The sequence below is a fragment of the Myxocyprinus asiaticus genome, chromosome 13 (genome assembly GCF_019703515.2).
Source record: "Myxocyprinus asiaticus isolate MX2 ecotype Aquarium Trade chromosome 13, UBuf_Myxa_2, whole genome shotgun sequence".
In the NCBI taxonomy this organism is placed as follows: domain Eukaryota; kingdom Metazoa; phylum Chordata; class Actinopteri; order Cypriniformes; family Catostomidae; genus Myxocyprinus; species Myxocyprinus asiaticus.
Genome location: NC_059356.1, coordinates 4,083,291 through 4,096,719, shown reverse-complemented (window position 1 = coordinate 4,096,719; position 13,429 = coordinate 4,083,291). Strand labels below are relative to the sequence as shown.

Genomic DNA, 13,429 nt, shown 5'->3' with positions numbered 1-13,429 from the left:
CTGGACAAGCTGACTGGCAATTTAAACATGCACCACAGTCTTAGGGGTGACTGAAAATAATTTTTATATAAAAATAATATTAACTATTAAAACAAACTTGTGCAATTGGAACAACACTGATCAAGTGTTTTAGGTTTTAACGCTTCTACAAAAGTTTGTTTAAAAGTAAAAAAAAAAAAACCTGCTTTTTCATAAAAAAAAAAAATATATTTTTTTAAAAAAAATGAATCACAGTTTATTGATTGCTAAATAACCACACTATGCCATAAATTTAGATTTTAATCAGAAAGATTGTGCAGCCCTACAAAAAATATGGAAAGTGTTTGCAATTCAAAGTTGTGATCACTTGTCGGATGCATTTTCAAAGTTGTTTTGTGAGGGAAGATGGGGAATTTGTCCCCGGGTAAGATTTGATCTGTCTGTCATTATTCAGTTAATCAATTATTCAACTAAATTGTGAAAATATCTATTACATAGAAACTTTTAGTTACATAATTTTACAATGACGTAAACTACATTATTAAGAATGATGGAGTGCTCTAACTCCAGTTAGGGGGTCATCTTACGCTAGTAGAGGTGTACGAGGGCCCCCTTTAAAAAAAAATATTATGTTGTGCTATGACAACTAAATTAGCAAATGTTTCTATTTATTTTCGCATGATCCTGTATCCTGTAAAGATGTACATTTGTTCATTTAAAAAGTTGTTTTTAAGAAGGGGTATTTCCCCCCGTGTCATTATTAGTTTCTTTAACGATGTTATTTGTCAGCTCATATAATTTTATAACTACAGTCATCAAATCTGTTCAACTGTCTGAATGTAAAGAATGAAGAATGAACACCAACCTGTTTGTTCGTCAGTGTGTTCGGTTTTAATTCTGCATGCTTCTGGATAAGCCATATCTTCACTCTCCTCTTTAATAAACATCTTTACAACAGTGTCACACAGATTTCACTTGTTTCCTGGAGTTTTACAATTCTCCCGCCGAAAATAAACACTGGAAATAAAACTTGTGAAGTCACTGAAGAAATAAAACAGATGAAATCGCGGAAGAAATAAAACAGATGAAAGACACGGATTGATCTGAGCTCGGAATCTACTTCTTCGTGTCTAGTCTGATAGTGGCGATCACAAACTAACTTAATGCATTACCGCCACCTACTGAAAGCATGAACCAGAGAAGTAAAAACATTCTTAGACCTACAAGAACATATTAATAACTGATAAATACTATGCTGGGGACATACGGACATCACAATGCACCTTCAGTTACAATGCATTATAGCATTTTCACAATATTTAGCAATCCAAATGACATTTTATGATGGTCTTAGTATTTAAGGGTCTAGACACTTTCTCTAACGAGGAAAAAAGCCATACAAATGAAAGGGGTCATGAATTGAGAAATCAAATTGTCCTTGATCTTTTGACATATAAGAGGTCATAGTACTATAAAAACATAAGGAAATTTCAAAACTCAAAACTTATTCGTTAGTCCAAAAAATGGCTTTACAGAAACCAATATTCATAAACGACTCGTTTTCTAATTCCTCGTCTGTATTACGTAATAGAGATGAATACATCAGCACAAGTCTGCCTCTGCATAAACAGGTCAACGCCTAGTTCATCATCGCCTCTTTGGCCCGCCCACAGGTTCGCGGTCAGAGCGGTGATAAAGAGTCGGCACAGCAGGGAGAAACATAGGGATTATTGGAGGAACAAGAGGTTCGAGATGCCTGTGAAGTTTACAAAACGTTGTGCAGTGCCAGGCTGTGGAAAAACAGACTCTTTGCATTTGATTCCTAATGATCCTAACAGCAATATCTGCTTCAACCTGGTAAAATATCTTTAAAAAAAAACATCTTAATTACTAACATGCTTTCTGTTCACTTGTCCTGATAAATTATTTCAAACCAACCATTTTCAGTTTTTTATTTTTGCTTTTGTTTTGTGAACCATTGTTTTCCTTTATTTAGAAAAAAGATTGGTCATTGGTGTGCGTTAAATTAGCCAAGCTACTACGTACATGCATTCAAGGCAGGCGTGAGGCCACATAAGGGCCGGAGTGGCACTATTCCACCCAGATTGACGGCTGGTCCACCCAATCAAAACTGCAGGAATATAAATTTGTAAATAAAAAGAAACTGCGTTTTATCGCACGTAAAATAGCTCACATGCAAGATAATCATCATATTCCTGTTATATAGTTAGAAAAATGTGTTTTTATTTCAAATGAAAAGTTTGATATGATTATGGTGAACTGAAATGTGTTGTGGCGCGCTTCTGACCGAGTCGCTCATTTTCTCTGCACTGCGTAGCTCTCTACAGTCATGCCTGTAAACAGATCCGCTTACTGCGCTTAGCACCAAGATAATGTATCCACGCTTTGTCTCACTTAATTTATTATTATTATTTTATGTGGGAGTGTGGTAGATGTTTCTGTAGATGACATGGCAAGGTATGAAATTAGAAGGTAATTTTGCTCGTCATCAACCTGCAACTGTGTGGCAGGTGACCTTTAAGACTTCTCGGAGTGACAAATGACAAGAAATGCAGTTAGACACAATAATATTTTGGAAAACAGACGAAAGAGAAGCCGGCGATGAGCGTCTCTGATTCGCATATGACGAGTTCTCACTATTTCTTCCCTGTTCGTAATCTGGGATCAATTTGCAGGAATAGTGTTGTCTATGAGAATGCTGAATATGATCTCAGACCATCTCAGGATGCAAGGACATATGTGTCATAATTCAGTAGCTACAACCTCAGAAACGGTTCTTGAACAAGAAGTTTATCTTCTGTGCTTGTCTACTCTTTAGCTTCCATTTGAATGTAACATTCCCCAACTCTATAGGACAGCTGTTAAGTAGTTAAATCTGATTCACTCACGTTTTTCTCCAAACATCTTATTTTACATAGACTTCTAATCAAAAGAAATATTTTGCGACATTGCAGCAGCTCCACGAAGCCCAGAACATAAGCCAAAGGAGAGTTGTCAGATTTTAAAGTTTCGATCTTTGGGGAAAAATCCAACGCTGGGTTTCCCGATAACGCTGCAGCTTAAGCCTTTACGGTCATCTTAACTGACGTTGTTCGTTATTTTGCGATGGAGTAACGCCTGCTTCCCAAACCAGCATGTAGATTGCTTGTTATAAAGTAGAACTTAAGTGCTTCAATATGGGAGCTGTCCGGTCCAAAGGTGCTGATCACTTTGGCAAATATGTCCAGGTGTTTGTCTTCTCAAAATGAAAATAATGTGGAAATACTAACAAACATGGAAGTTGTTTGTAACCTTGTCGAGGTGCCGAAATGTATTAACAATTACCGAATTCAATTAAATAAATAATTAGGGCTTTGGTAAGACAGGGTTTCAGATGTTTGCTCAGCTTATAGAGATTAATAAAAGTGATGCAAGGAGTGCATGTAACGTGAATGTACACAATGAGCATCACATCATATGATGCAAGTAAGGGGATTTCACATAGCCCGTGTTGTTTTTTTGGCTGGAAACTGAACAGATGCACAAAGACCAGGATTAAAATGATGGACATCTGTACTGAACTACTCACAGACCTTTCTAAACAGAATGAAGGGAATCTCTCATTGCACACTCACTCTAACCTCCTTTGATAAACGTATTTTATTTGTTTATTTAGACCTATTTATTTAAGTTTTAATCTGCAAGGTCCCTTTACTCACGTCTAAAAAATATGTTTAATAAGATAATCTTTCTATTGCTATCATAGTTATGAATATCAAATAAGGCCAATTAAACATTATACTGTATTATACAAATTTAGATTTATCTTTAGACCTATCACGTTGCATGCACAGACTGTGGAGACTGCCAGTTGATTTAAATGCAATTTTTCCACACTTTTTTTTAATCCTCTAAAACAGTGTACAATGGCTTTCCAGTGATCAAAATATATGAATATAATTTATTCAGTGTCCCTTTGTCTCTGATAAACTGTGAAAGATGCAAGAAAGATACATTTAAGTTGCACTTAATGGACTTAAGAGTGGTTCAAAGCTCTCCTTAATTTACAAACGTTTTTACATAGATAACGATGCTTTTGGGAAACCCACTGTAGAGATGAAGTACTACTTAAGTGCTGCTAACGTTTTTTTTAGTGCTTCGGGAAACCCAGCCAACACCTGTGAAAAGCAGGAGGACTGAAAATTGTCTAATAATAATGTTTATTGCAATATCTCTTATTTTAATTTATTTCTATGGCCATTTCATTTTTCATTGTGTAACAGGGTCAGAAAAGTGCTTCCACTTGCTTTACTTAATTTTATGTATACCTCAAGCTACCATGTTTTATGTGTAGTAATGTTTGATTTAATTCTCATTATACAACATGCGTGAGCATGATTATTGGGACTGACCACTGATTTTCAATGCGTTTAAACAGGTACAGACTTTATATTTGAAATAATATGTGTAATTATTGTATACCTGTCCTATATTGTTCATACATAAAGATTAAGATTTGCACCAACCAAGAGAGTGGATGTGGTGGAACATGCGTGAGCATGATTATTGGGACTGACCACCACATTTCAATGTGTTTAAACAAGTACATACTTTATATTTCAAATAATATGTGTAATTATTGTATACCTGTCCTCAGGGCCGTAGCTAGTGGGGTGAAAAGTGGTAACGATTCTAGGGGCCCAAAGGTCCAGGGGGCCCCCACAACAAATTCTAAACTGTAGGTTTTAATAGGAAAGGGGCCCAGAGCAATATGCAGTCAGGGGGCCCAGATTACCTTGCTACGGCCCTGCCTGTCCTATATTGTTCATACATAAAGATTAAGATTTGTGCCAGCCGAGAGAGATTGGTTGTGGTGGAACATGCGTTAGCATGATTATTGGGACTGACGACCACTTTTCAATGTGTTTTAACAGAATAAAATCCACCAAAGGCGTGAGATGGTGACAATTGAGTGCTTTATTCAACACAACGCAGAGACAACCCCATTTCAATTGCATAAATATGACCTATTAAGGTACATTTCTAATAATACATTTAATAATTGTTAACAAAAATGTATTGTTATTGTACTTATGTAATTATGCAACTCTAAGTATTAGATAAATGAGCGAATATTGACTCATAAAGGCTGAGGAAAGGGGCACACTTCATTATATTCATGATGAAATTAGGCACAGAATAGAGGTCCACTCATTTGGAGATTTCTGGCCTCGCCCCTGATTCAAGGTACATCATTTTTCCTTTGGAAAAATAAGCATATAAAGAATATATAATACTACTACTACTACTAATAATAATAATAATAACAACAAAATGATAGATATAAAATAAAAAATAAAAAATATATAGATAAATGAATAAACTACAAATTCCAAGGCAGGGAACTAAGTGGACTAAGGGTTCAAATAAATTCCCTCACAATGTGCGCAATTTGTGTCCAAGTGCTGACCAGTGGTAAGGTAGGTGTAAACCATGTCTGGAGAATGTTTTTCTTGGCTGCTGTGAGTGCAGCAAGAAGGAGTTTACAGCATGTCACCAAGAGCTTCAACAAAGAGTCATCATTCAGGAAGAACAATGGAGGAGATACCAGAGCATCTGAAACAACTGAGGCTACACTGGGCCAGAATGCAGAGATAACAGGGCAGTCCCAGAACATATGCATCACTGTGCCAACAGTCCAATTGTTACATAAGTGACAATAGGGATCCTTGGATACTTGAATCTGAAAACGTTTCAAGGGAGTGATGTATGCCCTGTGAATTAACTTAAAATGTATTAACTGTTGTGCTAAATTCGGAGAAGAAAAGAAAGTGTTGCCCCAAACCCTATCCCATGCAAAACCAGTATCCAAATGCAACTCTCTCTCTCTCCCAAATCGTAAATGTAGAAATTTTCTCTGTTACCTGAACAGCACATTGCTAATCTAGACATGATGTTACCCCCTTACCCATGGACAGATATTTGACCAAGGCATGAGAAACTAGAGGTACACCCAAAGAAATTTTGCATGCCTGAAATACAGAGCGAATCTGTAAGTAAAAGGAGTATAACCTGGGAGAGAGAGGGTTGTTTTGATATCTTGGAAGGTGCGCAAGCCATTATCACTGAATATATCCCCCAATGTGTGTATGCCTTTAAAGAGCCATACAGAGTTCTTCAATGGTTGGCCTCCTAGCATAAAAACAGGGCTGTACCAAAGAGGAGAAGTAGTGGTATAAGACAGCGCTTTAATGTATTTATGTTGTAATTTGTGCAGCACAACAAGGGAGTGACAAAAAAACGGGATCATATTTAACAGAAAATGTTCTATACTTTTTCTACAGAGAACAGGACATCTTGCAGGCATTGTGAATGAACTTATGAGGCCTCAATGGCCCTCCAGGGCACCTGCGAATCTTCAGTGAGCCACACCTGGAAGGCCCACATATGAAAAGCAAGTCATATAATTCAAAATTTGGGATTGCTAGGCCACCCAGGTTTTTTGGCCTTTGGGAGGGACGGATACGAGATCGTTTGCCACCCCAAAGGAAATCTGAAAGCATAAAGTGGGTCTCTTAAAAGAAATCTATTGGTGGCCCAAAGGGGATCATAGAAATCATAAAGTTTATATGTGGGAGCAGATACATTATCATGTAAGGGTAAATGTAGGACTGACCACCTCTCAAAATCAACTCCAATGGATCTGAGGCTGTTGAAAAAATGATCATCTAATTTTAATCCCAAGGTATGTAAAACCATTACTGCTGATGGCCAAGGGAGTCTGAGGAAGTACATTTGATGGGCTGTTGTTTTGCAGAGGCATTAAAATAGATTTGTTCCAATTTACTTTGTATCCAGAGAAACTGGCATAATATGAGAAGAGGCCTAAAGCACCCGGTATTGAGTAACTAATTTCAGATAAAAAAAAGAAGTATGTCGTCCGCAAATAGAGATATAACGTGATATGTTCCCTTAATCATGATTGGCTTAATACTAGGAGACTTCCGGACTGCTTGAGTGAGAGTTTCCAAAGCTAAAATAAATAAAAAGGGCTTAAGGGGCAGCCCTGACAAGTTCTGCGTTGTAGAGAGAACACCACAGATCTGTAGACCCCTGTTTGGACAACTGATGTAGGATTATTATACAGAGTAGAAATCTTTTTAAAAGCTGGGCCAAAACCAAATTTCTGTAAAACCAACCATAAATAGCCCCATTCCAAGCGATCAAATGCTTTTCCTGCGTCTAAAGAGAGAACAGCACCCGCCTGCAAATCGTCAATTTTATCAATTATGTGTGCTAGCCTGTGAATATTATCATTAGCGAACCTACCTTTCAGAAATCCCGTTGATCATATTTTATAAGTGAGCAAATAAATGAGTCAAGTCGGAGAGCTAATGCCTTTGCATATATTTTTTAATCAGAATTTATAAGACTGACAGGCTTGTAACTAGCGCAGTGGAGTGGGTTTTTATCTTTTTGAGAATGAAAGAAATTAGGTATACTTTTTGGTCATGATGAAAAGAGCCATGCTCTTTACAGCATAGTCAAGTCAAATCAAGTCATTTTTATTTGTATAGCACTTTTCACAACACACATCGTTTCAAAGCAGCATTACAGGAAGTCATGCATTAACAAAATTGAAACTGTAATATCTATAAAGTGATCACTGTGTAGATCGATTAAATATGATTGTAAAATGTGTATAAAAATTAAATAATTAATAATTGCATTTAAACCCCAGTGAGCAAGCTGAAGGCGACTGTGGCAAGGAACACAAAACTCCATAAGACGTTGGTTAATGGAGAAAAATAACCTTGAGAGAAAACAGGCTCACTGTGGGGGCCAGTTCCCCTCTGGCTAACATCATGAATATAATGCCAATATTAGTTATTTGTGTGCAGTGCAAGTCATGGTTTAAAATTAGTAATTAAGTAAGTGGTAAGTTCCAGTGTTTAAACAAACATTTTGGATGGACTGTAAGATTAATGACTAAAGTCTTTGAAGTTCATCCTGAATTAACTGCAGGAGTTTACATAGATGCATTGTACAATTAAATGGTAGTTTATATATTCCATTTCAAGAGTGTAGTCCATCAATAGACAAAGGTGATGCAGGCAGAGATCAGTAAGGTGCATCGCAGTTCAACCGGCAGGTCATTTCGGTGAGGTCCATCCTAAATTCTAAAAAGCTTCAGGCAGTGGCATATGAAGTATCCCATGTCTTATGTTTGGAGTTGGTATCAGTTAATCCCCATAAGTCCATCGTAATAGACTGAAGAGATGTCTGGCTGGCACCGGCTGCATTTAAATTGACTGCAGAGTTATAGATTATGAGAAATGTTTCTGAGATATAATCAGTAGAATTTTGTATTAATGGACCCACCAAATCTCAGATTTCCAACAGCAACTCAAGTGGAATACCATAGAGACCAGCCAATTTTTGCTTTTTCAGTGATTTAACCGCAGCATGTAGCTCTGAAAGAGACACAGGGGCTTCCAAGGACTCTTTTTGATCACTATTAAGTGCAGGTAGGTCTAGATCCTGTGAAAACTAAGCAGCAGCTGAGTTAACTCCAGATACCTCAGAAGTATACAGATTGGAATAGAAATCTACAAAGGTTTTATTAATAGCTATGGGATCTGAAGTGACCTTGCCTTGACCATCATATATTCCGTCAATAGAGGAAAGCTTTTCAAAACCTTTCAGTCTTAAAGCTAACAGTCTACTTGGTCGATCTACATGTTCGTAATAGAGATTCCTGGCCCTGTGAAGCTGAAACGTGGATAACTCATCATATTTACTCCTCACAAAAGCTAATTCCCTAGCCGTTTTATTAGAATAGCTGCTCTTCTGCACCGACTCAAGATTTAGGATAGTCTTCTCCAGGTCGGCTATATTCCTAAAGTGGGAGGAATTAACATAAGAAGCAAACAATATAGAATTACTGAGTATATAACACTTAGTGACCTCCCAAAGCGTTTGGGGGTTGTCAGCCACTGATGAATTAAACTGTAAAAATTCAGTTAGTTCTTCCCGGAGTTGAATTAATAAATTCAGAGTTTTGGAGCAGGGAAGTATTAAAACTCCATTGCTTAGGTGCAGGAATAATAGGCAGAAAAATAAATGAGTAGAGAACTGGCCCATGATCAGATAGTAGTATTGAAAAAATATTAGTTTTGCAGATAAAAAATTAGGGGGAAACAAACAGATAATCAATAAGAGAATATACATGGTCTACTAGAAAAAAAAGTGAAGTCTTTGGTATTAGGGTGTAACATACGGCATGCGTCCCACACATTACATTCCCCAATAAAACGTTTCAATGTTACATTAGCAGGAGACAGAACGGGTTGTGAATATGACCTGACTAACATATTATCTACTACTGCATTAAAATCCCCTCCCAATATAAAACGAAACCCCTTGACTTTCAACAGTGTCGCAGCTGTATCATCAAGAAAGATTGGTTCAAATGGAGTTGGTGCATATATTGAGGTAAAGCAAATTTCCTATGCATTACTGTACAAAGCCCGTAAGTAAACTGACCATCTCTGTCAGACCCGCACCCTTTAATTATAATACAGATTTCTTCTAACAACGATTAAGACGAATACATTTCTTTAGTATTCCTCAACTATTCTTTTATGAATACTGTAACAATAATAAAATATACAGTATATATATATATATATATATATATATATATATATATATATATATATATATATATATATGTGTGTGTACACCAATCAGCCACAACATTAAAACCACCTGCCTAATATTGTGTAGGTCCCCCTCTTGCCACCAAAATAGCGCAAACCCACATCTCAGTATAGCATTCTGAGATGATATTCTTCTCACCACAATTGTAAAATCTGAGTTACTGTAGACTTTGTCAATTCGAAGAATTGATCAAGAAATAAGAATAAAAGTAATAAAATAAATGTACATTTTTTTACAAATTATTACAATTAATAAAAAATGCAGACACTCATAAAAGTAAAGTTTGGAGGAGCTGATTCATTGAGGACTGTTGCAGTGCAGCTGTTATCAAACCAAGTTTCATTTAGAAACCAAAAATCTAGTTTGTTTGTGGTGATGAGGTCATTGACTTAAATTACTTTTTCTTTAGTGAGTGGATGTTTAAAAGTGCTAACTTAACAGTATCTGTTTTTGGCCCCACAGCAGTCTCGGATTTACGTCTAATAGGCAACAGATTAGATATGTTTTCCAGACGTCTTGAGAAGGCCTTAGTCTTTCTATCACTTAACATAACAGATAAACAGTAGATAAAGTGGGGAACTGACACATATCACTGAGATCTGTTATCAGTTGTTTGTTGTTCACTGAGTGCAAAAGAAAGACGATGTGTGCCCTGGCAGCGGCCGGAGAGCTCTCTCTGAGGGAGGTGGAGGGTGAGCTGGGCTCGCAGGCTTTGTTGGTAGAGGGGCCCACCATTTTTTATCTGGTATCTGGGGGCTCGCAGCAATGGAGTGGGAGAGCTTTCTTCCAGCATACACTAGTTCCTCCGAGAGGCTCAGAAGTAAGGATGTTGGTGAGAGGGAGAACGTGTGTGGTGAGAGAGGCTGTGGCTCTGGTGTTTCTGGAGACTGAAGTATGCTATCTCCTGTATCTTGGAGCAATTCTAAGTAGAGCCCGACCGATATGGGATTTTTGAGACCGATACCGATTTTAGAGGGGGAAAATTCATTGATTACCGATATGGTGGCCGATATAGTTCATTTTTGAGCTGGAATGAAAACAGACCTTTTCTATGTGGATTGTTCACCGATATGACTATGCAAAGGTACTCAGAAGGCTGCTTTCTTAAATATTTTTATCAAAGAATATTTGACAATATTATTATACATTGTCAACAAATTCTAGAAATAAACACTGAGAAAATAAAGAATAAATAAAAATACAATAAATAACTTAAAAAACATTAGTACTGTTTAGTATCACTCAGCTGCTGACCATTTAAGTAATGATTACATTAAAATAAAATAAATAGCTAAATAAACATCAGTACTGTATGTTCAGTATCAGTCAAATGCTGACTATTTTAATACTGCCAGTCAGTTATTGGCAGGTTGTAAAACAAGAAGCATTTACACCTGCTGAGACAAGAGATAAACGGCAGCAGCGGTGTTACACCGTATTCTGCTATATAAGTTCAGAAGAAACTTTCAATGGTGGAAAACCAGACTTTTAAATATTACATTTTATAAATGCAGCGACTGGAAATGTTCGGTTGAAGGGGGTACAAAACTGTGAATCCTGAACAAAACAGTTTGGTGAATACGTTTACACATTAGCTTCCACTCAGCTGACAAGCAATGAAAGTAGTTACGTGGTTAGCTAGTTAGCTATAAACTCGTTGTCACAGAGTAAAGGATGGACCAGCATTGCGTCTCACCAACTAGGTAACAACATAGCGTGAAATCAGCACTCAACAGACACAATCCACTACCGCACTGTTGTCTGCTGAGCTGCAAAAAGATGCTCTGATGCTTACCTTTCAATCTGCTACATTACTGACTGCACTGACGATCTATAGCTGGCTAACAGCAAACAGACATGAGAGACATGGTTGTCAGGGACAGGGTTAATGTTATATTAGTTATATTGAAAATGGAAAATGATGGGGTCATTTTTTTAAAACTTTCCAGTATGTATTTCACAAACTAGTTAGCAGCTTACCGAGAAGAGACCGCCTAACTCCGCCCTGTCAGCAAAGCCACCGTCAGTTCAGAGTCAGCTCTGTAAACAGTGGAGTCGGAGCGCGCTCTGCTGGACAAACTATGTAATGACACCAATTCTAAAGCATTGTTTTCTGCATATGTTCTGAAAAAAAGTTTTCATATCTGCGCATATCGGTAAAATATACGCCGATACCAATATATCAGTCAGGCACTAGTTCTAAGTCATCACAGTCCGACTGTAGTATGCTCTGTGTGTGGGGCTCAGCCTGGATTGTGTCCCAGAGCAGTGAATGTTGTGGCTTCGCTGTGTAATTGTGGGATTTGTCAATCAAATGTCCATCCAGGTGCTGAAGTGCGATCATGTGGTTATCCTGACACTGCGGTGGTGTTTGTGTGCCATCCAGGTTGAGTGAATTTGTGCATGTTGCAGATGGATGGAGGGAAAAGTAGATATTGTCTTTTAACACTTTTGCACCAAGTTTGTTTGGATAGAGGCCATATGATTTCGAGTTCTCTTTGACTTCAGAAAAGATTGAAGTTTTCAATGTAGTTCAGTCCTCTCATGTTGCAGGTTTAGACTGAGTAACCGAGAAAACATATTTATTGCTTGGGCTGGGAGCAGTCCACTGATGAATGACTGAACTTTCAATCACCCAAGTGTTTCAAAGAATTAATTGAAATCCCTCTTAAGGACTTCTGACTGCTCCTTCCGAATATAATTTTTTTCCCATATGTATAATAACCCGATTTACAGTCTTATGATTCATCACAGAATGTTCTGAAGTTTCTTATTCACATCAGAAACTGTTGCTCGAGGAAGGCAGGCAAGTATGATTAGCCTGGTTACCAATGTTGCAGATAATGGAGTCACCCACTTTCAGAGTGCTTGGCTTGGCTGTGAACACCGATGCCTGCTCAGCCTTGACTGCCTGCCAGCTGCAATGTTAGCTGCTGACTGATGTGATCTTTGTCCTATCACGTTGTGGGTTTCTTCGTCCACATTCATTAGGGGTACAAATCTATTTTTCAAAATGTATCTGGGGTGGAAGAATACCAGTATTGGCAAGTCAGGTCATAGCCGTATCTAGGGAGAATGATGTTAATGCTGCAATAGTTGATACTCATGACAGTCTGATGTCTCGAGCAGCTTTGGGTCAAGTTCCCTGTTAATGCCATCGGTTTGTGCTCTCAATTTCACCAGTTAATTTTGGCACCTGTACTGCTGGTTTATCTAGGCTCAGGATTCAGTAGTCTTTACAGTTAAAAAGTACTTAAATATTAATTTTTTGCACCAAAAACGATCTTGTCGCTTAAGAAGACATTCATTTAACAGCTGGAGTCGTATGGATGACGTTTATGCTGTCTGTTCTTTTTGTACCTTCAAAATTTGGGATCACAATCCACTTGCATTTTAAGGACCTACTGAGTTGAGATATTTTGTTCTATTTTTCTTAAAATGTGTTCTGCTGAAAAAAGCAAGAAATACACATCTGGGATGGCATGAGGATGAGTAAATTATGAGATAATTTTAACTTTTGGGTGAACTAACCCTTAAAGGTCTATGCATCATGATTGGTGATTGTGTCACATTGTATTTGGATTTGTTTTTTGTGAGCGAAAACAGCAAAAGCTTGGAAATTTGGACCTTAATGAACTTGCATGGGTATAAAAACATCTATGAAAATATCTTTGTGCACCACAGAAGAAAGTCACACAGTTTGAGATGGCATAAGGTTGAGTAAGGA

The 13,429-nt window shown here is 37.5% G+C and overlaps 1 protein-coding gene across 6 annotated transcripts in view; it reads right to left on the bottom strand.

Moving 5' to 3' along the window:
* LOC127450331 (gastrula zinc finger protein XlCGF57.1-like) overlaps positions 1–13,429 on the bottom strand; it is a 296,850-nt gene that overhangs the window by 14,448 nt on the left and 268,973 nt on the right. The window contains exon 1 of one of the 6 annotated variants that reach the window (XM_051714350.1): positions 845–1,100. The exons of the other annotated variants lie outside the window; for them this stretch is intronic. Within the exon in view, the coding sequence (XP_051570310.1) occupies positions 845–926 (82 nt within the window). The 5' untranslated portion in view covers positions 927–1,100. Of the gene's footprint in view, positions 1–844; positions 1,101–13,429 lie in introns of those variants that run through there. 6 annotated transcript variants of the gene reach the window in all.